Below are 24862 nucleotides of genomic sequence, written 5' to 3'. Positions count from 1 at the left end.
CCACCATGCCTGGCTAATTATTTATTTATTTATTTATTTATTTATTTATTTATTTATTTATTTTTAAGTAGAGATGTGGTTTCACCATCTTGACCAGGCTGGTCTTGAACTCCTGACCTCTTTTTAGAAGTGGCGTGTCTTTTCTACTCACATTTCATCGGCCAAAGGAAATCACTTTTCTAAGCCGGAAGTTAGGGGCATCATTTAAGATAGTCTCCAATTTTGGGTTAATATGATTGCTATGTTTTATATTCTATTATATAAAGCTTATGGATTATTTAAATTTGGTATAAGAACTGCTAAGCCTTAGGCTGATACTGTAAAAAGAAACATTTGCTTTTGTGTAAATTACATCTTTCAGGAAATGCTTGTGCATATCTTAAGCAGGATATTGGGAATTCAGTAGTTTTGAGGTTTCCTCAGTAGGTGAACTGTATCTTGTTCTCTGAATAGTAAGTTTTATTTTGAGGACATAAACACGAGAAAGACTGACAAAAAGGAGCAAAAAGAACTCCTTAGGAAAAGAAAGGGAGTTCTACTCTTGAACTGAAGTAACATCTTTGGGTAAATTAAATTACAGTCTTTTTAAGTAAGATTGACATGACTTTTCCATGCTGCAGTTATGTAATAGTGGTAAAGCTGAGTCTTAACTTCCTGTGGGCAGATGCTAGAGCCAGTGTTTTTAACCACTATGGGATCTTGACAGCTGGAAGGTGAACTGTAGTGGGCAAGGTGCATTGCCTTTGAAGTCAGGCCAAGCTTTAAATCCTGGCTCTGCTGCCTCATTATATGACCTCTCTGTTTGTAGCTGTCTTACCTAACTTCCAGGATTGTGGTGAGGGTAAATGACAAAAAATTAAAGGCTTTCGGAAAGGGAAGAGAAAGGAACCAATATCAGTCCCTGCTTACCATATATGAGTCACTCTGCTCAAGAACTGGATATATCAAAGTGAACCTGAGATCTTGTTGACTCAATGCACGTCCCAGCCCCCTCGTACATGTTTCTCCTAGATGCTTAAAGAAAAAGCTCTGTGTCTTAGTCTATTTTCTGTTGCTTATCACAGAACACTTAAAACTGGGTAATGTATTTTAAAAAAGGAATTTATTTCTTACAGTTATGTAGGCTGAGTAGTCTAGTGTTGAGGTGCTACATCTGCTGAGGAGGGCCTCCTTCTGGTGGGGACTCTGTACAGAGTCCCGAGATGGCACAGGGCATTACACGGCAAGAGGCTGAGTGTGCTGGCTCTGGTCTCTTTTCCTCTTCTTATAAAGCCACTTGTTACTCCCGTGATAACCTTTTAATTCATTACCTGATTAATCCATTAGTCCATGAATGGATTAATGCATTTTTAAGGGCAGAGCCTTCACAGTTCAATCATCTTTTAAAGGCCCCACATCTCAATACTGCCACGTCAGGGATTAAATTTCAACATGAGTTTTCGAGGGGATAAATATTTAAACCATAGCAGGCTGCTTTAGGCACTGATGACTCTCTGCAAGGGTAAGTATAGTATTTAGTGATCAAGAATATATACCGATTGAGTAAGTTAAACTGTTACAATATAGGGAGAAAGATCATAAGAAGGCACATGTGAATTCCAGCTTATAATAAATGAGCCATACATAAAGTACCCACATTTCCCTTAGATACCTCCATGACTATCACCAACTTGGGTTATGGGGGAAAACCTTTGAATAAATTTAGAGTAGCTCTTAGCTATTTGTCATTTTAAGAACTAGAGTAGTTCTTAGCAATTTGTTATTTTGTCATTTGCCAGTTTTAAAAAAAGTAATAAAGTTAATAGACTTAACATCAAATAGATTGATTTATTCATCTAACCAGTATTTATTAAGTGTCTATTATGTAGCAAACACTGTTCTAGATGCTGGAGGAATATAGTGGGAATAAAACAGGGTCCCTGCTTTCATGGTGCATATATTCTAGTGGGGGGCAGTGGAGGGACAGAGAATCAGCAAATACATATGTAAAAGTATAATAGATAAAGGTAGGTGCTATGGAGGAAAAAAAATGAGTTAAAGGAACAGAAAATGCTGAAAGAAGTGTTTTAAGGAGAGACTGCAGGAAGTGAAGGAGTGCGCTCTGAAGACATCTGCTGCCTAAGCATCCCTGGCAGTGGAAGCAGCTGAAGCCAAGTTACTGAGGCCAGAGTAGGCATGGTATATTTTAGGGTTAGGAAGGGGCCAGTGTGGTTGTAGTGAGCAAGGTCATAAGGGAGACAAAAGTGAGAGATGAGGGCAGAGGGGTCCTAGAAGGCCAGATCACATAGGACCTTTAGTTCAGAGTAAGGACTGACTTTTACCCTGAGATAGGGAGCCATTAGAGGTTATGAATAGAAGAGGAACGTGACCTGATTTAAGGGTGAAATAGATCATTCTCATTGCTGTTTGGAGACTAGATTGTAGGGGAACATGAGTGGAAGTGGAGAAAAAAGATGGGCACATTGAGATTTATTAACTATTAATTCATTTGTATGTTCTTTGTTATTTTCCATAAAAAGAGAAGAAGCAGACCAGTTGGAGGCTTTTGCGTAATCCACATAAGAGACAGTGGTGGTTTAGACAATGTGATGGGGATGGAGGTGGTGCAAATAAGTTAAATTCTGGATATATTTTGAAGAAAGCTATGGCAAAATTTTTTGATGGTTTGTATGTGGATTATAAGGGAAAGAGAAGTCAAGATGGTTCCAAGATTTTTGAGTCAAACATCTGGAAGGATAGAGTGTCCATTTACTGAGACAGAAAAGACTGAAGGAGGAAGAGATTGGCACAGTGGAGACAATCCTATTAGACCTTCAGATGGCGATATTAAGTAGGCAGTGGGATATAGGATATTGTAGTTGAGGGCACAGGTTGAGGCTAGACAGAGAAATCTGAATATTCTCTGTTTATAGATGTTATTTAAAGCTAGGAGACTGGATCAGATTATCTGGGTAGTGAGTACAAATGAACAGGAAAAGAGGTTGAAGGACCGAACTCTGAATGACCCAGTCTTTCATTTTCAGTTTTCTTCTCCCATTAAGGATACATTTGATGCCTTATTGTTGAGGCAAAGTCAGTTAAAGGGACCGAATTTAAGATACTGCTCTCTAAACTACCATCATATTTTGGAGTTTTTCAAATATTTAGATACAGTTATGGCCATTCTGGAAAAGATTCCTGATGAACTAAGGTGATTGTATCTTTCTACCAAAAGTGAAAACAGTGTGACAGTCCTGTGTTTTCCCATTTTCTTGGCTGTCAAGAAACTTAAAGGTAAACTTGACATTGTCCTCAACTAGAGTAACTACCTTTAGCTTACGCTTTTAGTATGCTTGTCTTTTCTGGATATAACATGTTGTTTAATTTTTCCCATCTTTAATAGTCCTATTGCACATTCATTTATAATTTAAATCAGTTCAAATAGTTTTGATAGCAGTCAGGACATAAACATAATACAGGAATGAAAACCTCCATTGGACCCACAGTTCTAAAATCCATGAAATAATTCTTTTTTTTTTTTTTTTTTCTGAGATAGAGTCTTGGTCTTGTCACCCAGGCTGGAGTGCAGTGGCGTGATCTCGGCTCACTGCAACCTCCGCCTCCTGGGTTCAAGTGATTCTCCTGCCTCAGCCTCCCAAGTAGCTGGGATTACAGGCACCAGCCACCACACTTGGCTAATTTTTTCTATTTTTAGTAGAGACGGGGTTTCACCATGTTGGCCAGGCTGGTCTCGAACTCCTGACCTCAGGTGATCCACCCACCTCGGCCTCCCACAGTGCTGGGATTACAGGCGTGAGCTACCACGTACTGCCTTGATGAAATAATTCTTGATGCTATTGTCTGCCATGGGAAACCTTATCAAAATGGGAGGAAATACATCAAGCATAGAAAATAGGAGGCTGGGTGTGGTAGCTCATGCCTGTATTCCCAGTGCTTTGTGAGGCTGAGGCAGGAGGAGTGCTTCAGGCCAAGAGTTTGAGAATAGTCTGGGCAACATCGTGAGTCCCCATCTCTCCAAAAAAAAAAAAACAAAAAACGAAAGAGAGACAGAAAATGGGAATGTGTGGAAGGGCATCCAAGAAATGGTTAATAGCAGGTAGCTAGGTATCTCTGGGAGAGAGTAGAGTAAGGGCAAGGGGTGAAAAAGGACTTCTTGAATATACATGGCTTAAATTTCTTTAAAAGTATATGTATAAGGTAAACCCTCCAAAAAGGAAATACGTTTCTAATATAATATTACCCTCTCATCCTTAAATATACTTCTTGGATTAATCAGCACAAAGGATGTCACAATTAGTACATATAAAAACTATCCCAGTTTTGTAGAATTGGAAGCAACATTTTACTTTGGAAATAAAATAGTTTATATATATGTCATTGTTGATAGATACAACTTTGTTGGTGACAGATCCTTGGACTGAGTGTTTCTCTATATGAACATGAATATGCATAAATGTTATTATAAAGCACTCTTCAAATATAAAGCTTTGTAACATTGTTACTCTTGGTAATAATGGTAAGTGGTAAGTTAGAAATTGGTGTATAAGCCATTTCCCACGTTGATCTACAGCAAAAAGAAGGAACTCTGTGGTAAATTAAAGCATTAAAGTGAGGCAAGGCTACGAGATCTCTTTAAAGTTATGCTGTGGATAATAGGAAAATCCACTGTGGATTACGAGCAAGGGGCTGACATAGTATAAAGGCCTCCCAAAGTATAAATGGGCAGCAACTGCAGTAATCTAGGAATGAGATTATGGAATAGGGAAGAAATGGAGATAGCTAATTTCTCAAAAGAACTGGCAAATTCTCACTGCATAAACTATCTAAGAGTCCAAAGCACCCAGCACAGTGCTGGATACAGAATGGGAACACAGTAAATATTTGAAGATTCCTAATGAAATTGATGCCAAGACCTGATGACTCAGTGGCATGTGCTTTTCAGAAATGGGAGAAGAGAAAGAGTGCCTGGGATAAGTCTCACCCAGCAGAGAAGTGACAGAAGTGGGTGGGGGGCAGTACGAGGAAGATGATGTTTAGTTTGGTTTGCTTTTGTGTGTGTGTGTGTGTGTGTGTGTGTGTGTGCGCGTGCGTGCACAAAGTACAAGATATATTCCCTCAGCTAGTTTAGCAGCCCTGGTATCAGGAGACTCAAAGCTTATTTCTTGCTATAGTCTTTGGAGCCAATAGTCAGAAAGCTAGGGTCAAGGACAGAGAGAAAGAACAAGAAAACCTGCTTCTAAGAATAAAGACCTGTGTAGCAAATACAATTATTAAGGACAAATCTAGACTTCTTAATCTAGTTTCTACAAAACACTGAAAAGCAATGTGCATAATACTTATCAAGTAATATTGATGCTCAGATATGAACTTTATTTTTGTTTCAGCATTTCAGTAAAGGAATTTATGATTCGTATCATATGTAACAAAGAATGAACATCTTTTATAAATAAAGGACATTTACAGATCTATAAGAAAGACAAGTATCCCAAATAAAATGTGAACTAAACAGGCAAAACAATAATAACTGTAAATATAAGCCCATGAAAATAAAATATTACTTTACTAGTGCTCAAAAAAATGTAAACTAAAATAATGAGCTACAAATTATAATCATTTAATTGTCAGACTGAAGGCAATGATAATAACCAATGTTGTGAGAATGTGGGATAACAGACATTCTCACAAACACGTGGTTCTATTTTCAGGCTATTGATGCCTGATAATTTGGTACCTTGTACTTAGTTATCTATTTACCTACTTATGAGTACTTTTTATCAGATCTAAGTGTGTTTTAGAATTCCTTGGATCCTAGCTGGGTGCAGTAATCCCAACACTTTGGGAGGCTGAGGCAGGAGGATTGCTTGAGGCCAGGAGTTCAAGACCAGCCTGGGCAACATAGCAAGACCCGCTGTCTTTGCCAAAAAAATAAAAAATAAAAATAAAAAAATCAGGTGTGGTGGTGCATACCTGTAGCCCTAGCTACTCAGGAGGCTGAGGCAGGAGGATGGTTTGAGCCTGGGAGTTTGAGACTTTAGTGAGCTATCATTGTGCCACTGCACTCAGCGTGGGTGACAGTGACACCCTGACTCAAGAAAAACAGAAAGGATTTCCCAATATACTTACATTCCTAATATAGCATGTATTTGATAAAATTTTAGGAATGCTTTTTAGGAAAAATCTTCTGTAGTTAATAGACTGAGTCACTGATTTATTTAAAATGACAGAAATGAGGAAAAGCTTTATGTTAAAAAAAGCTCTTCAGGGTTATGAACTGGATTTTATATGGAAAATGTGCAAATGTATCACACTTTGGAACATTTTGATCATTTCAGCTGATAAGACTTGACCCTTGACTATCATAGTCTTACCATTTTTTGCTACCTATATGAAAGCTATTTGTTTGAGTCGGGTGGTTCATTTATCTTTTCCTTCATATCCACAAAAAATGTGATTTTTTTTTAACTTAGTGGAAATAATGATCTTTTTAGGGTAAAAGAAACTTGCTTAAAGCATTAGAGGAGCAGAGTGGTATTGTAGTAGATCCAGTTTCTAGTGTAAATTTTGCCATTTCTTACAGACTTAGAGGGACCTGTGGTAAGAGAATCTTTTCCAAACTGTTTTCTTATCTGTGAAAGTAGGAACAGTTGTTACTGCCAGCCTCTTAAAAAGCTACCTGGAGATTAAATGCATCAATATACATAGTGGTTTTATTGAAACGTGAAGTACACACATATCGGTATAAGTTATTATTATTACTACTAGAATTTTAGCCATACATTTAACTGGTAACAGTGTCATATGTTATGGATACAATTCTCTTTGTATGTAATTGCAAAACGTATTTTTAATGTTCTTTCTATATCTAAGCTTTTCAACATGTAACCAATGATTTTCTTTTCTTACTGTCTTTAATTGACACATAATAATTATACATATTTATAGGGTACAGTGTGATATTTTGATACCTTTATACAGTGTGTAATGATCAAATCAGTAATTAGCATATCCATCACCTCAAACATTTGTTCTTTGTTTGCATTGGGAACATTCAGAATCCTCTCTTCTAGATATTTGAAAATATAGTATAAATTATTGTTGGCCATAATCACCCTAGAGTACTATACACTAGTAGAACTTATTCCTTCTATTTAGTTGTAATTTTGTATTGGTTAATCAATCTCTTCCTATTCATCTCTTCCCTGCTACCCTTCCCAGCCTTCAGTAACCAGTATTATACTCTGTACTTCTGTGAGATCAACTTATTTAGCTTCCACATATGGGTGAAAACATGCTGTATTTATCTTCCTGTGCCTGGCTTATTTTACTTAACATAATGTCCTCCAGGCTCATCTATGTTGCTGAAAATGACAGGATTTCATTTTTTTTTTAAATCGCCAAATAGTATTCCATTATGTATTGTGTGCCACATTTTCTTTATCCATTCATCTGTTAATGAATGCTTAGGCAGGTTCCATATCTTGACTATTGTGAATAGTGGTGCAGTAAACGTGGGAATGCAGATATCTCTTTGACATACTGATTTCCTTTCCTTTGGTTTATATATATCCAGCAATGGGATTAATTCATATAGTAGTTCTGTTTTTAGTTTTTTTGAATAACTTCCATACTGTTTTCCATAATGGCTATACTAATTTACATTTCCACCAATAATATATGAGAGTTTCATTTTCTCCACATTCTTGTCATCCTTTGTTATTATTATTATTTTTTTGCCTCTTTGGTAGTAGCCATTCTAACTTGAAATGATCTCATTGTGGTTTTGATTTGCATTTTCCTGATGATTAGTCATGTTGAGCATTTTTTCATATACTTCTTGGCCATTTATATGTCTTTTTTTTTTTTTTTTTTAAAAGACGGAGTCGCACTCTGTTGCCCAGGCTGGAGTGCAGTGATGTGATATTGGCTCACTGCAACCTCTGCCTCCCGGGTTCAAGCGATTCTCCTACTTCAGCCTCCTAAGTAGCTGGGACTACAGGCACCTGCCACCACACCCAGCTATTTTTTTTGTGTGTTTTTAGTAGAGAGGGGGTTTCACCATGTTGGCCAGGCTGGTCTCAAACTTCTCACCTCAAATGATCCACCTGCCTCGGCCTCCCAAAGTGCTGGGATTACAGGCATGAGCCACCATGCCTGGCCATTGAGAAGTGCCTATTCAGTTCATTTGCCATTTTAAAAATATACTGTTTATTTATTTATTATTTATTTATTAGGATTATTTATTTTTTATTTTTGGTGTTGAGTTTTTATGTATTTTGGATATTAATCTCTTGTTGGATGAGTAGTTTGCAAATATTTTCTCCCATTCTACAAGTTGTTTTTTTTTTGTTGTGCAGAAGCTTTTTAGTTTGATCTAGTCCCATTTGTTTATTTTTGCTTTCGTTGCCTGTGCTTCTGAGGTCTCATTTACAAAATCTTTGCTGAAATCAATGTCCTGAAGTGTTTCCCCCATGTTTTCTTCTAGTAGTTTCATAGTTTCAGGTCTTATGTTTAGCTTTTTAATAACTCTTGTGTTGATTTTTGTATATGATGAGAGAGAGGGGTCTAGGTTCATTCTTCTGCATATGGATATCCAGTTTTCCCAGCACCATTTATTGAAGACTGTCCTTTCTCCCCTGTATGTTCTTTGCACCTTTGTAGAAAATCAATTGGGTTTAAATGTGTGGATTTATTTCTGTGTTATCTATTCTGTTCCATTGTTCTATGTATCTATTTTTATGTCACTATCATTGCTGTTTTGGTAGCTATAGCTTTATAGTATATATTGAAATCAAGTAGTGTGAGACTTTCAGGTTTTTTTCTTTTTACTCAGTATTGCTTTGGTTATTTGGGATCTTTTGTGGTTTCATGTGAATTTTAGGACTTTTTTTTTTTTTTATTTCTTTGAAGAATGTCACTGGTTCCCTGGTTGTCTAGTGGCTAGGAACAACAGCAAAAAAAAAGAATGCCACTGGCATTTTGATAGAGATTGCATTGAACCTGTAGATCACTTTGGGTGGTATGGCCATCTTAACAGTACTAATTCTTCCAATCCATGAACGTGGGATGTCTTTCCATTTTTTGTGTCCTCTTCCCATTTCTTTCATCAGTGTTTTATAGTTTTATTGTAGAGATCTTTTGCCTCAATGGTTGATTTATTTCCAGGTATTTTATTATTTTTTTTCTAGTGATTGTAAATGGGATTGCTTTCTGGTTTCTTTTTCAACTAGTTTGTTATTGGTTGATATGGTATGGATGTTTTTCTCCTCCAAATCATGTTGAAATGTGATTGGCTTAACACCAACCCATTGATGATAAGTGAGTTCTTACTCAGTTCATGTGAGATCTGGTTGTTTAAAACAGTCTGGGACCTCCTTCTCCCTCTTGCTCCCACTCTTGCCATGTGATACACTTGCTCCTCCTTTGCCTTTTGCCATGACTGGAGGCTTCTTGAGGGCCTTACGAGGAGCAGATGCTGGAGCCCTGCCTGTGCAGCCTGCAGAATTATGCTCCAATTAACCTCTTTTCTTTATAAATTACCCAGTCTCCGGTATTTCTTATATATAACAATGCAGAAGTGGCCCGACACATTGGTGTATAGAAATGCTACTGATTTTTGTATGTTGATTTTGTATTCTGCAACTTTACTGAAGTCATTTATCAGTTCTAAGAGTTTTTTGGTAGAGTCCTTAGGTTTTTCTGTATATAGGATTGTGTCATCTGTAAATAGGAACAGTTTGATATCCTTCTTTTTAATTTGGATGCCCTTTCTTTCTTTCTCTTGCCTAGTTGCCCTGGCTAGTACTTTCAGCACTATGTTGAATAAAAGTGGTGAAAGTGGGCATTTTTATTTTGTTTCAGTTTTTAGAGGAAAAGCTTTCAGCTGTTCCCTATTGAGTATGATGTTAGCTGCAGGTTTGTCATATATGACCTTTATTGTATTGAGGTACATTCCTTCTGTACCTAATTTGTTGAGAGTTTTTATCGTGAAGGAATATTGAATGTTATTAAATGCTTTTTCTGTGTCTCTCGAGATGATCAGATGGTTTTTTCTCCTTTATTTTGTTGATATGATATATCACATTTATTGATATGCATACATGTAACCATCATTACATCTCTGGCTAAATTTCACTTGATTATGATATATAATCTAATTGGATTCAGTTTGCTAGTATTTTGTTTAGGATTTTTGTGACTGTGTTCATCAGGGATATTGGACTTCAGTTTTCTTTTTTTTGTTGTTTTGTTGTTGTCTGGTTTGGGTATCGGTGTAATGCCCGCCTTATAGAATGAATTTGGAAGAAATCCATTCCCTCGCTTCAATTTTTTGAAATAGTTTGAGGGAATTTGTATTAGGTATTCTTTAAGTGTTTGGTAAAATTCAGCAGTGAAGCTGTCTGATACTGCTCTTTTCTTTCCTGGAAGAGTTATTAATACCTGCTTCAATCTTGTTCCTTGTTATTGACCTGTTCAGATTTTCTAATTCTTCTGAGTTGAATCTTGGTTGTAGGTCATATGTCTATGTCCAGTTTTCTTCTAGTTTGTTGGCATAGAGTTGTTCATAGTAGTCTTTAATGATCTTTTTTATTTCTGTGGTATCAGTTGTAAATGTGTTTTTTTCATTTCTTATTTTATTTGTGTCTTCTCTTTTTTCTTAGTCTAGCTAATTAATTGTCAGTTTTGTTTATCTTTTCGAAAACCAACTTTTTGTTTCAGTGACCTTCTGTATTTTTTTTTTTTTAGGCCGAATTTTGTTTATTTCTTCTCTGATCTTTATTCCTTCTGTCTACTGATTTTGGATTTGATTTGTTCTTGCTTTTCTACTTCTTTGAGATGCATTTTTAGATTGTTTATTTGAATTCTTTCTACTTTTCCAGTGTAGGCGTTTATTGCTATAGGCTTTCCTCTTAGTACTGCTTTTGCTATATTTCATAGGCTTTGGTAGGTTGTGGTTTTATTTTCAGTTGTTTCAGGAAATGTTTAAATTTTCTTCTTAATTTCTTTGCTATCCATTGGTTATTCAGGAATATGTTGTTTAGTTTGCATGTATTTGTACTGTGTCCAAAATTCTTGTTATTGATTTGTAGTTTTATTTCATTGTGGTTAGAAAACCAAAACATATCAAACAAAAAATTTATTAAGACTTATTTTGTGGCCTAACTTATGGTCTGACATGGAGAATGTTCCATGCACTGATGTGTGTCTGCAGCTATTGGATCAGATGTTCTATTAACTTCTGTTAGGACCATTTCATTTCTGGAGCAGTGGTCTTTTTGGTCCATTTTGTTTATAGAGCAGTTTATTAACTTTTGTTAGGACAATTTCATTTCTAGAGCAGTGGTCTTTTTGGTCCATTTTGTTTATAGAGCAGTTTAAGTCCAAAGTTTCTTTGTTGGTTTTCTTTCTTGATGATCTTCCCAGTGCCATGAGTGAGGTATTGAAGTCCCCAACTATTATTGTATTGAAGTCTATCTTTCTCATTAGATCTGGTAGCAATTGCTTTATATATCTGGGTGTTCTAGTGTTGGGTGCATATATATTTACAACTGTTATGCCCTCTTGTTGAAATGATACCTTTATCTTTATATAATGACCTTGTTTTTTCTCTTTGCATTGTTTTTGACTTAAAGTCTATTATATCTGATGTATATAGTTGATTCTCGAACAACATAGGTTTGAATTGTACAGGTTCACTTATACATTTATATTTTAAAAACCACATATCAATAGAAAATACAATATTCATAGGATGTGAAATTTGCATATATGGAGGGCCTACTTTTTGTATACATAGATTTCACAGGGCCAACTTCAGGACTTGAGTATGCACAGATTTTGGTGCACATGGAGTGTCCTGGAACAAATGCCTTGTATATGCTGAGTTGTGAATGTAGTTATCCTGCTTATTTTTGGTTTCTATTTATGTAGAATATCTTTTTCTATCCTTTCGTTTTCAGTCTATGTGTGTCTTTATGGGTACAGTGAGTTTCTTGTAGGTAGCATATAGTTGAGTATTTAAAAAAATCTGTCCAGCCAATCTCTATCTTTTAACTGGGAAATTTAATTCATTTATATTCAAGATAAATAGGTAAGAACTTCTGTCATTTTGTTAATTGTTTTCTTTTTTTTTTTTATGTTCTTTGTTCCTTTCTTTATCTTTTATTGTCTATCTCTTCAGTTTTGTGTTTTTTTTTGTAGTGATAAAATTGGATTCTTTTCTCTTTCTCATTTGGGTATCTGCTCTGCCAGTGAGTTTTAAGCTTTCATATGTTTTCATGATGGTAGTTCATCCTTTCACTTCCAGATGTAGGACTCCCGTAAGCATTTCTTGTAAGACTTATCCTTTCACTTCAGATGTAGGACTCCCATGAGCATTTCTTGTAAGACTAGTCTAGTGGTGATAAATTCTCTCAGTTTTTTCTTGTCTGCGAAAGACTTTGTTTCTCCTTTATTTCGGAAGGATAGCTTGCTGGAGTTGTATTCTTGGCTGGCAGGTTTTTTTTTTTTCTTTCAGCATTTTTGAATGTTATCATTCTATTCTCTCCTGGCTTATAATGTTTCTGCAGATAAATCTGCTTTTAGTCTAATAGGGATTCCCTTATACATGACTTGATGCTTTTTTCTTGCTGTTTTTAGTGTTCTTTTTTTGTCTTTGACTTTTGACAGTTTTATGAGAATGTGCTTTGGAGAGGACATTTTTGGGTTGAATACATTTGAAGATCTTTGAGTTTCCTGAATGGGGATGTCCATCTTTCTTTCAGGACTTGGGGAGTTTTCAGCTAAAATGTTTTCTATGCCCAACTTCACTCCTTCTGTAACTCTCAATATGTAAAAATTTGTTTACTTAATGGTGTCCCATTAGTACCACAGGTTTCTTCATTCTTTTTTATGTTTTCCTCTTTCCTTTTTTTTTTTTTTTTTTTTGTCTGACTAGGTTATTTCAAAACACCTGACTTTGAGTTTAAATACTCTTTCTTTTGCTTGATGTAGTCTGTTGTTAAGCTTTCAATTGTGTTTTTAAATTTCATTCATTGAATTCTTGTTTTTTCTTTTTTCTTTTTCCTATCAGATGGGCAATGTGCTTGTTTCAGGACAAAGTTTGAGGGAGGCACGTCTTACACATAAGTGTGAACATTCAATCATCACACTTTATTCATTGAATTCTTAAGCTCTGTTTTTTTTAAAATGATATATATATCTTTTTGTTGAATTTCTCATTTAGATCATTAATTGTTTTTCTGATTTTCTTGTATTATCTATTTATATTTTCTTGTATCTCACTGGATTTCCTTAAGATCATCATTTTGAATTACCTTTCAGGCATTTTGTAGATTTTCTTCTCTTTAAGTTTGTTACTGGAGAGTTGCGTTTCTTTGGAGGTGTCATATTTCCTTGTTTTTCCATGTTTCTTTTTTTTTTTTAACTTAAAAAAATTGTTTAAATAAAGGTATCTCTTTATTTATTTTTTTAAATTTATTCACCTAGAGACAGGGTCTCACTCTGTTGCCCAGGCTGGAGTACAGTGGTGCTATCTCAGCTCACTGCAACCTCTGCCTCCCCGTTCAAGCGATTCTTCTGCCTCAGCCTCCTTAGTAGTTGGGACTACAGGTGCCCACCACCACGCCTGGCTAATTTTTGTTATTTTTGGTAAAAATGCGGTTTCATCATGTTGGCCATACTGGTCCCGAACTCTTGACCTGAAGTGATCCACCTGCCTCAGCCTCCCAAAGTGCTAGGATTGCAGGCGTGAGCCACCTCACCTGGCCTGTTTTTCCGTATTTCTTTTGTTTCTACATTGATATTTGTGTGTCTAGTAGAACAGTCGTATCTTCCACTTTTATGAAGTAACTTTTGTAGGGAAAGACTTTTTTCTCTGTATATCAGTTAGGTTGGGTGTTTGGTTTAGCTTCTGGTTGGGCACAGAAGTATAATTGCCTTGTGATTTTTTTGGCTGTAATCAACATCAGCAATGTCTGTATGTGCCTCAGTGGCCTTGACTTTGGTGTTTGTGGAGACAGTGGCACGGTTTTGCTGGGAAGAGGGATTGCCAGATGGGTTAGTTCTCAGTCCCTGGTGAGTGAGCATGGTGCATGGTAGATCCTCCATGGGAGGGGGAAGGGTTGCTGGTGGTGTCAGTTGTCTTGGTCCATATGGGGCACATGTGGCACATGGTTGCTCTCTACTGCTAGATAGATCATGGTTGCTTGAGGCGATAGATGCTGGCCAGGCTAATTCTTAGTCTCTGGGGAATGCATATGTCAGCCTTCTCTTCCTGGTGGCAGTGTCCCCATTGTACTTGAATATTTGTTTTTGTTTTTGGAGTGTGGGGTGCTACATGGACTGAGGTCATAGTGGTACCACTGAAACTAGCTGGGTTCATGATCCTGCAGCCTTCTGTGTGGGCATGGTGGGATGATGACAGATGGCACCCCTAGGATATGGAGATGTTTGGGTTATTGGCCTCCAGGTCAGAATGCACACCAGCAGTGGTTCCATTCCTAAAATGGGGTCATACTGTAACAGCTTGGGTCTCATGGGATGGGGAGGACTCAGCTTGTGTTCCTTTTAAGGAGCAATTCAGCTGTCTATACTCCAGGAAGGTCCCTCTACTGAGCTCAGGGTCTGTGAGAACTGTGGAACTCTTCGGTAGCTAGGATTGCAGGTATTTGTGATGGTAATGGTGACTCCTAGGTATCTCCCACTTAACCTTTTACCCACAATAGAAAGTCCCTCTCAGCTCTAAGCTGATTACATCTGGAGGCTTCATTTCCCCCTCTAAGCTGCCATGCCGTTTCTTTGCCTCAGAAGGTTTTTGTCACTTCCTTGCTGAATTGTCATGTTCTCCCTTAGACATTCTGCCTGAAGCGCTGTTATTTGTTGTTTTGGTCCTTCTTTGCAGAGGAGACAAGGATTGGGCACCTCTAGTTGGCCATCTTGATGATGTCTAACCAGTGTTTTTCTAGTTAAGATTTTAATTTCTGTGATTTTGCTCTGGTGATAGTGGGATTGCTGAATGGGTCAGTGTCAATTTAGTGGCCTCTAATGTGGAGATTTGTTTGAGATAAATTTACCCCAATATTATTTAACTGCCCATGATTGATCTCAATAAATTGTTTATCCAACTTTCAATGCTTGCCTGCCTGGTTGCGCTTTGTAAAATTTCCACTTGGGGGGAGTGTTTCATTGCACAATCAAACAATGCTTTCTTCACTTAAGTATCACATATTCTAACTTGCTTTTGAACTTTCTTGTGCTTAAAAAGGGTCATAAAAGACTGTTAGCCGTCTTAAAATCTTGATATTTTTTAACTGGTTGTTTCCTGTCATTTGAATAATTGCATTGAAATGAACAGTTAATAAGAATTCAGTCTTTTGAGAATCCTAACACTTTTTTCCGTCTGTTAAGGGGTAATATAAGCCTCTTTCTATTATTTTTGTGTCTTTGTAACATTTTTATTTGCAATAAGACATCATATTATACTGTCAGAAAAAAATCTCAGTCCGCATTTTGAAAAACTCATTTCCTGTTTTCAAAAAGTTAAGTGAAAATATATATGCCTTAGCTGATTTTAGGCATTGGCTTTTTCTCCGTATTATCCCATTACCTATTTATCCAGTTCCACTGTCAACCCGCACTCCAGTTTTAAAAAGAGCAATTTTTCAGAAGAAAAAAAAATCTTGTTTCAAAAAATTGTGTTAATCATAACTATTACATTTTCATGTATACCATTCTGCTGTTTATTAATTAGTAACTCTTTTATTGATATAGTTTTCAAAATCTCTGCAGTAACCCTATGGAGAAGATCATTTCACAATGCAGATTCTTTGTTTCAAATAATTCTCTTAAGTTCTGTTTTTCCAAGTTATTTTCAAATAATTCTCTTAAGTTCTGTTTTTCCAAGTTATTTGGCATTTGTCTATGTATCTTTTTATTAGTTTTTGCATGTTATTTTGTAAATTTTTTCATAAATTCTTGTGTAAATTAACTTTGTTATTTGTTCTTGTTTGATTATGTTGGCTTGGATATATGCTTTATGCTAAAATCTGTGTATCACTGTCGCCGTCACATACTTAACTTTCAATAAATAATAAACTCTTTGAGGGCAAACACCATTCTTACACATTTGTGTGTTCCTCTGTAGATTTTCTTGCAAGTAGTAAATTCTCAATGTTTGTAAATATATACTTGGATATAGGGAGATGTTATATGGTAAGTGTGATCAGGTGTTAAACATACGAACATGGAGTTATGGTATAAATTAGTGACTAAACATGTACTGGTTCTGTATGTAATTTTTGACCTCTTTTGATAAATAGTTTTTATTTCTTTCATTTTAGACACTGTGTATGTTGTAAAAACTTAAAATACTATTTTTTAATATTTTAAGCTCATGCCTGTTGCTTTTAAAATCACCATTCTTATACATAAAGACTTTCTTATGGAGAAGATATTTCAACATTGTATGCTTAATCTTTAAAAACTTTTTTATTGTGGTAAGAATACTTACGAGATCTATCCTCTTCACAAGGTTTTTAGTGTACAATATAGTATTGTTACAGGTATGTTGTATAGCCGATCTCTAGAACTTATTTATCTTGCATGATTGAAACTTTTTTTTTTTTTCCTTAAGACAGAGTTTCTACTCTGCTGTCCAGACTGGGGTGCCGTGGCATGATCTCAGCTCACTGCAACCTTTGCCTTCTGGGATCAAGCGATTCTTCTGCCTCAGCCTCCTGAGTAGCTGGGATTGCAGGTGTGTGTCATCACGCCCAGCTAATTTTTGTATTTTTAGTAGAGATGGGGTTTCACCATGTTGGTCAGGTTGGTCTTGAACTCCTGACCTCAGGTGATCCCCCCACCTCAGCCTCCCAAAGTTTTGGGATTACACGCATGAGCCACCACACCCAGCCAAATGTAATTGAAACTTTATACCCATTGGTTAGCAACTCTCCATTTCCAGCATCTCCCTAGTTCCTGGCAACCATCATTCTATTTTCTGATTCTATGAGTTTTGATATTTTAGATACCCCACATAAGTAGAATCATGCCAGTATTTGTCCTTTTGTGACTCACTTATTTCTTTTAACATAGTGTCTTCAGAATTTATTCATATTATCAAATATTGCAGTATTTTATTCTTTTTAAATGCAGAATACTATTCCATTGCATGTATATACCCCATTTTCTTTATTCATTCATCTATCCATGGACATTTAGGTTGTTTCCACATCTTAGCTATTGTGAATTGTGTTGCAGTGAACATTGGAGTGCTAATATCCTTTGATATTTGAAGAAAATTTCAAGTCAGTTTTTCTTCTGATTTCAGTTGTTTTGGATAAAGACGTGGAAGTAGGATTGATCGATTTTAGAGTAGTTTTGTTTTCCTGTGTATTTAATCTTAAAGTGATTTTCACATTTTTTCTTTTCTTTTGCTGAAAAGTGGGTTGAATCTTTTTTTTTTTTTTTTTTTTTTTCCTCCAGAGTCTTTTTTTTTTTTCTGGATCGGATCGTGCTCTGTTGCCCAGGCTGGAGTGCAGTGGCATGATCATAGCTCACTGCAGCATTGATTTCCCAGGTTCAAGCAATCCTCCCACCTCAGCCTCCCAAGTAGCTGGGACTACAGCTACATGCCATAATGCCCAGCTAATTATTTTGGTTTTTAGTAGAGATGAAATCTTGCTATGTTGCCCAGGCTGGTGGTCTTGGACGCCTAAGCTCAAGCAGTCCTCCCACCTTAGCCTTCCAAAGTGCTGGAATTACAGGTATAAACCACCATGCCCAGGCTTTTTTACTTTTTGAAAGAGGAAAAACACTGCATAGTTAAAAATGTCGTGAGAAGAACCCATGTTTAAATATTTTTGCTGTTTCTTTATGTTTGTATTCAAAAATGAAGAGGAATGTTTTGAAAATGCCTGTGGTGTGTTTAGTAAGATGGGATAGGGTAGGAAGGAATTGGGCAGATTGGGAGAAGTGCTAGTAATTAGAATTTCATTTTCAACACACGCGCACACACACACACACACACACACACACATTGAAAGTCTAGAATAATTAATTGTTGTTTGTTTGTTTTTGCGTTACAGTGAATGATTTGGGAGGGGACTTCAAAGGAGTTGGTAAAGGCTCCTTGGCTGCTGATAAGGTTGTTGAAGAAATAAGAAGGAGAGGTGGAAAAGCAGTGGCCAGCTATGGTATGGTATTTGAGAGAACTATACTACTTATTTTCCTTCAACTAATGCTGTTTGCCACATTAATAATCTTTGAGCAAATATCTCAGTATTCCAGTGTAATTATGATTTTCTAAGTCTGCCAAAATTCTCTGACTACGTATTTTATATATGGGAGAATTTTTAACACTTTTGATGTAGACTATTTCATGATTCTAACCTTTGTTCTGTTGTTTACTATTTTTCTTAGTGAGCACACACAATAATTACAATTCTTAGTGAGCACATACAATAATTAGTAAATTATTGTAGATATGGATATGTTCTTCTAAGTTCTGTTGGGTGAATAGCATCTGTCGTGTACTCTGACCCACAGAATTTAGAAGTCCTTTGGAAGGGAGGTTGCTGAAATTTCATACAAATTTTCATTTCCCTCAGATTCAGTGGAAGAAGGAGAGAAGGTTGTGAAGACAGCACTGGATGCTTTTGGAAGAATAGGTGATGTTTCTTTGTGTTATGGCTCTTATGGAGCAACTTCTACCTTCCTAATAAAATATTTTTAAGTTGACTTTTATTTACTAAACAGATACCTCTTTCCTCATAATCACATTTTAAAATTTGATTTATAAGTTAATTATTTTACTTATTTCAAAAAGGGCTTCATTGAGGTAGCAAGTTTATGGCTATAGTGTTGAGTTTGTTTTTTTGCACCTTAAGTGCTTTAAAAAACTTGTAAACATTTACTCAGTGTCCTTTTTAAAATAATTCAGTTAAACCTCAAAGATGTTTATAAGATAAAAAATAAACCAATATTTTGGCAATAGAGGACCCAGTGGATTCTTTTGGATAATTATAATAATTTGGATTAAAATGATCCAATATCTTGCAAATTACTTACGATGATTTCTCTGTAATAAAAATCTTAATTTTTAAGAAATATTTGAAATAAATTGTTTAGTCTGTTATTTCTCTAGCTAATCTTCCCAGTTTAGTCCCACGTACTCTTAATAGATTATTTAACTGCTAGATGGAGACATCACAGAAGATAAGCCCAACATGTTTACAATCTGAAAAACATTACTTATTCTTAATTGAATGTACTCTCCCCTTTTTTGTTTGGTCTGTCACATTTATTTTTCTTATTATGTTTGATGGAACTCATAAGAACCATGTTCACATATCATCTGACAGGGATAGAAACCACAAAAATATGAAATCATAGGGTGAAAATAGCCACAAGAGGGCTGAACCTTAAAAAGTAATTATTTTCTTTCATAGTGAGAAAATAATTATGTATCAAGATAAGGCATCAGTTTGTAACTCTAATGGTTTTCTTTTTGGGCCTTTTACTTTTGAGTGGCAAGGAAAAAATCTAATTTTAACTTGCTAAGTGAATTCTGAGGTTAAGTGTAGAACGGCTTATGATTCTGATTCCTTAGAACCTAAGAGTTGTACAGTAGCTAATTCTATAAATAAGTGGATAGAATTTTGATAGAGAGGTGGGAAAATTTATAGATATTAGTTTGAGAGGAAGGTGCTTGATATAATGTGATACTTAGGCTTTTGTGAGTCAATTTTTTTGATGTGTAGGTATAGAGTTTGTTTTAATAGCACTCTTTACCTATTATATTTACTTTTTCATGGTTAAAAAAGCCAGTTTTGAGAGAAATGTGAGTTGTAAGCAAATGCAAACTACTGTGCTAGCTTTTATATGTGACTGGATCTTTTTATATTGTAGATGTTGTGGTCAACAATGCTGGGTGAGTATTTCTTTTTCATTTTTAGTGATGTGCATATAATTTTTTAAAAAATATAACTTTCCTCTTCTTACCCTATACAACATTGATTTTTTAGAATTCTGAGGGATCGTTCTTTTGCTAGGATAAGTGATGAAGACTGGGGTAAGTTGATTTTAATATGTCTCTGTGGAACTTACTTATCCATTTAGCCTTTTTAATATTTGATAAATTTATACATTTAAGGAAAAACTTGCTTCTACCTACTTTTGCTGCTAGTATATATGATGAGTAAGCTGTGTACTGAAAACAATAAATAGTTAGAAGTAGCCTCTTTTAGAAAACATTTAATACATTTAAAAAATGTTAAATCATTTGTTTAGAAGTTGTCTAAAAGGATTTTATTTCTTCAGGTTTCCCTCTCCCGTTTTTTTCTCCTGAAGAGGTTGTCAGCATTTTCTAGCTGTATTAACTCTAACAGCCTTTAATGTGCTTATCCAGATGTGTGAATCTTTCTCAAGAGCAGGAGCAGGCTATGTAAGGGAGTCTAGTGTACTAAAAATGATGGCGATCTTAGAACAGGTTAGGACAAAACCTGGATATAATTTTGAAGCTTCTAGTGAATAGGAAAGTTTTCCATTCTGTCTGAATTGGAAAGATTGAGTTTAGATAATGAACAAATCACAGTTAAGAGTTTTCTTTTTTTTCTTTTGCTCTTCTTTGTCCTTACTTCCATTGGCCATCAGAACTAAAATGAAGAGTGGTGGCTGAGACAGTGGGAGGCATGGCAACTGAGGTGAAACAGTATCATTGTTTATAGAATGTGTTTTGGGGGAATATTGCCTGACTGTCTTTTGAAAGAAGAATTAATATCTTTGATTTACAATTAAGCTAAGAAGAGCTTTTAGTTTCTGCTTCCTTTGTAACAACTGGGATAAAAAAGAAGCTAAGAAAGATAGGATTTGCTGGTAAAGGGGGCCTATGTTGGTGCTTTTCTTGGTGCTGCGATGGGACTGAGGTATTTCCTTCTCTGATGCCATCCTACTAAGCCCACTACTCCTGACTACCCTTCTCTCTCTCTTTTTTTTTAGTTCCTTTTTTCACTCTTACATTCTTCTTCTAATATACACAGGAAAACATTTGTTTTAACAAAATTAAGAATGCTTAAAAAGTTTGACAGTTAAAATCTAGAGTTGTCTGTCTGAATGTTTTGTAAGGGCTTCATTAGATCGAAATCTGTGAAAACAGGCCTCTTTCACGAACTCATTTGCAGACGTTAACAGTAGGGATCTAGTGAATATTTTGTAAATATTTCTTAATGAACTATGTGGTTTATGATTATGCTTTAACTGATGTTAGTGTTGAGTGCCAGTTATATTTGTAAAAATCTTGGATTTTATATTAGCAAATTTTTATATAAAGTAGGCATAAATTAAGGGCATAGCATTATATTTGGATGTAGGTGTTCCATTAATTTTACAAATTATGAGAAAAGCTGTTGTAGTTCTAGGTGTGAACTATCGATTAGTAGCATAACTGAAACAAAGGCAAAATACTCATTGGGGTGCGACAGTAGGTGATTTTATACATTAGGTATAAAATGAACATCTTTGTATAAATACAACATTGCTTATGTTGATTCTCAGACATGCTTATCTAAGTTTTTACAAAATATTCAATAAAAATAATTTATTGTTTTAGATATAATCCACAGAGTTCATTTGCGGGGCTCATTCCAAGTGACACGGGCAGCATGGGATCACATGAAGAAACAGAAATACGGAAGGTAGAGTTGCATGTGGTTGTCAAGGGGGATTGAAGATGTTGTGTCTGAGGGTTCTTGTGTACAGGGAAAGATTATGTGAAGTGTTGTGAAATGATTTATGATATTGAGGAAAACATCTTTAGATATGGCTTTTAACATATGGTTTTGACACATACCCTCATTAAATTGGTATCACTTAGTCACAGATTGGCTGAGCTGGACAGCTTTATATTTATTTTTTACCTCTTTTTGTTATTAAAGATTTTCTTGCTGTTCTCTGGCAACTTTTATTTTATTTTGAGACATGGTTTCATTCTTGCCCAGGCTGGAGTACAGTGGCATGAACATGGCTCACTGCAGCCTTACCTCCTGGACTCAAGCAGTCCTCCCACTTTAGCCTCCCAAGTAGCTGGGACTGCAGGTATGTGCCACCACACCTGGCTAATTTTTTAATTTTTTGGTAGAGATGGTGTCTCATTTTGTTGCCCAGGCTGGTCTCAAACTCTTGGGCCCAGGTGATCATCCTGCCTTAGTTTCTGGCATTTTAGAAGGTAGTACACACATTGAGGATTCGGCTATACCTTATTCTGTAACCTGAATATTATTTCATGTCTTCCCAACTGGGGAGAGATGAATGGCTATTTCCTGCTGACTGGTACTAGTCAGACATTAGTTAGTCTTTATCAACTGTTTAAGAACTGTAGGACCTCTCATGATTGCTCCTAGATAAGTAACTCATTGTGGCAGTGCTAGTACGCTTAATCCATGTTCTCTTTTGCACTCTAGTGTTGAGGTCATTCCTCTTAATTTAGGGCTCATACATACCTAATAGAAGCAAATTGCTTGTGATGCCTGTTTTTGTTGGAGATTTCTAGTTTATCCTGGTCCTGACAGTTTCTGAGAATAGATGACATGATTTGTTTTACTTAGCCTAAGTAGAGTTAGTGAGGTTGGGTCAGATTTTGAGATGATTGTTTTAACGAGGCATTTAATATTATTCAGAAAGGGAGAGAGGCAAAGTGATGAGGACTGAAAAATTAGAACTGTTCAATTTAATATTTCTTGCTAAAATTTTAACTTGTATGTTACCAAGTTATTTTATGGTTATAAATATTTATTGTTGTTTTTGATAGATAATGAATATACATTCTTACATTTAAGTGTAAGTGTAAGTGTAAGATCATTTGGTTCTGGCCAGAAAATCTTTTTAAAACAGTTAAGTCTTGTAGTTGAATTTTGAGAGATTACTTATATATTAATATTATTTTAGATACATGAATCATGATCGTAAGAAGCTAATGACGGTATACATAGTTGCTTTTGATAGGTGCAATAGTACCAAAACAGAATTGGAGTTGCAATGTTATCAAATTATGGAAAAGATGATATTGAGAGATTGATTTTCTTTTTAGAATTATTATGACTTCATCAGCTTCAGGAATATATGGCAACTTTGGCCAGGCAAATTATAGTGCTGCAAAGTTGGGTCTTCTGGGCCTTGCAAATTCTCTTGCAATTGAAGGCAGAAAAAGCAACATTCATTGTAACACCATTGCTCCTAATGCTGGATCACGGATGACTCAGACAGTTTTGCCTGAAGGTTAGTAAGCAAGCTTATATTTTTCAGTGCTGTTACTTACAAATCTATGTGGAGTGAGCTTTGCAAAAGTATTTAATTTTCTGAATACTTAAAAATTATTATTTTTTTCAATTTCAAAAGCATTATGTGTAAATTGTGTTCATTGTGGAAAATTTAGAAAAGCACAAAGGAAAAAATAAAAAATGACCCATAATTCTACCACATTGATAAAAACTTTCATTCTTTTTCTCTGTATAGATAGTCTTTTTTTTTTTTTTTACGGAATGGGGTAATATTCTTCCTGTTTCATAATAATTGTTGTAAAAATAGATTATTTTTTAGAGCAGTTCTAAATTTACAGAAAAATTGTACAGAGAATTTTTATATACTTTACCTCCCACAGTTTTCCCTGCTATTAACATCTTTGGTCAGAGTGGTATATTTATTACAATTGATGAACCAGTATGGAACCATTATGATAAGCTAAAGTTAATCGTTTACACTGGGATTCACCCTTTGTGTTGTACAATTGTATGGGTTTTCACAAATGCATAAAGTTATGTATCCACTGTTATAGTGTCATACAGAACAGTTTTACTTCCCTAAAAATCCCCTGTGTTTCACCTGTTTCTCTCTCCCCTTTTCTTCCTGAATTCTCAGGGATTGAAGCTCACTTCTTTTTATCGTTCAGTAATATTCCATGGTATAAATGTACTACAATTTTTTTTATTCATACACCTATTGAGGGAGATCTCGATTGCTTCCAGTTTTTGGCACTTATTAATAAAGCTGCCATAAACATTCATGTGCAGGTTTTTGTGTAGACATAAGTTTTTAAGTCATTTGGGCACATATCATGGAGTGTGATTGCTAGATGCTATGATGATAAGACTAGGTTTAGCTTTGTAAGAAATTGCTAAACTGTCTTCCAAAATGATTGTATCATTTTGCATTCCCACCACCAATTAATGAGAGTTCTTGTTGCTCCACATCCTCGCCAGCATTTTTTATTGTCAGTACTTTGGATTTTAGGTTTTCTAATAGATATGTAGTGATATCTTGTTTTAATTTGCACTTACTTAGTGACGTATGGTATTGAGCATTTTTTTCCTGTGCTTATTTGGCATTTATTTGTCTTTTTTGTTGAGAAGTCTATTCACATCTTTCACTCATTTTTAAATTGGATTGTTTGTTTTCTTGAATGTTAAGGGTTCTTTGTATATTTTAGAAACAAGTCCTTTATCAGATACATGTTTTAGAAATTTTTTTTTCAGTCTGTGGCTTGTCTTTCTATTCTCTTAATCTCCTTTACTTTTGAAGGATAAGTTCATTAGATACAGAATTCTAGGTTGGTGGCTTTTTTCTTTCAACATTTTAAATACAGGCATATCTTGGAGATGTTGCAGGTTTGGTTGTAGATCACCACAATAAAGCTAAGATTGCAGTAAAACAAGTCATATAAATGTTTTGGTTTCTCAGTGCATGTAAAAGTTATGTTTACAGTATACTGTAGTTTATTAAATGTGCAAGAGCATTATGTGTAGATCTAAACTATATAGATGCCTTAATTAAAAACCACTTTATTGTTAAATGCCAATATGGATAAATGAAGCGA

General features: G+C 35.4%; 1 protein-coding gene across 4 annotated transcripts in view; it reads left to right on the top strand.

The window, feature by feature from the left end:
- HSD17B4 (hydroxysteroid (17-beta) dehydrogenase 4) overlaps positions 1–24862 on the top strand; it is an 88996-nt gene that overhangs the window by 6277 nt on the left and 57857 nt on the right. For 2 of the 4 annotated variants that reach the window (XM_011972845.1, XM_011972844.1), the window contains 6 exons: positions 18084–18191; positions 18606–18665; positions 19906–19927; positions 20022–20068; positions 21605–21689; positions 23081–23268. In XM_011972845.1, the coding sequence (XP_011828235.1) occupies positions 18084–18191; positions 18606–18665; positions 19906–19927; positions 20022–20068; positions 21605–21689; positions 23081–23268 (510 nt within the window). Of the gene's footprint in view, positions 1–15768; positions 15852–18083; positions 18192–18605; positions 18666–19905; positions 19928–20021; positions 20069–20738; positions 20922–21604; positions 21690–23080; positions 23269–24862 lie in introns of those variants that run through there. The other 2 variants (XM_011972843.1, XM_011972846.1) reach the window with 2 other exon arrangements.

Source organism: Mandrillus leucophaeus, unplaced genomic scaffold (genome assembly GCF_000951045.1).
Source record: "Mandrillus leucophaeus isolate KB7577 unplaced genomic scaffold, Mleu.le_1.0 Scaffold131, whole genome shotgun sequence".
In the NCBI taxonomy this organism is placed as follows: Eukaryota; Metazoa; Chordata; class Mammalia; order Primates; family Cercopithecidae; genus Mandrillus; species Mandrillus leucophaeus.
Note: the sequence above shows the minus strand (reverse complement) of the source record. Positions and strands in the feature narration are given on the sequence as shown.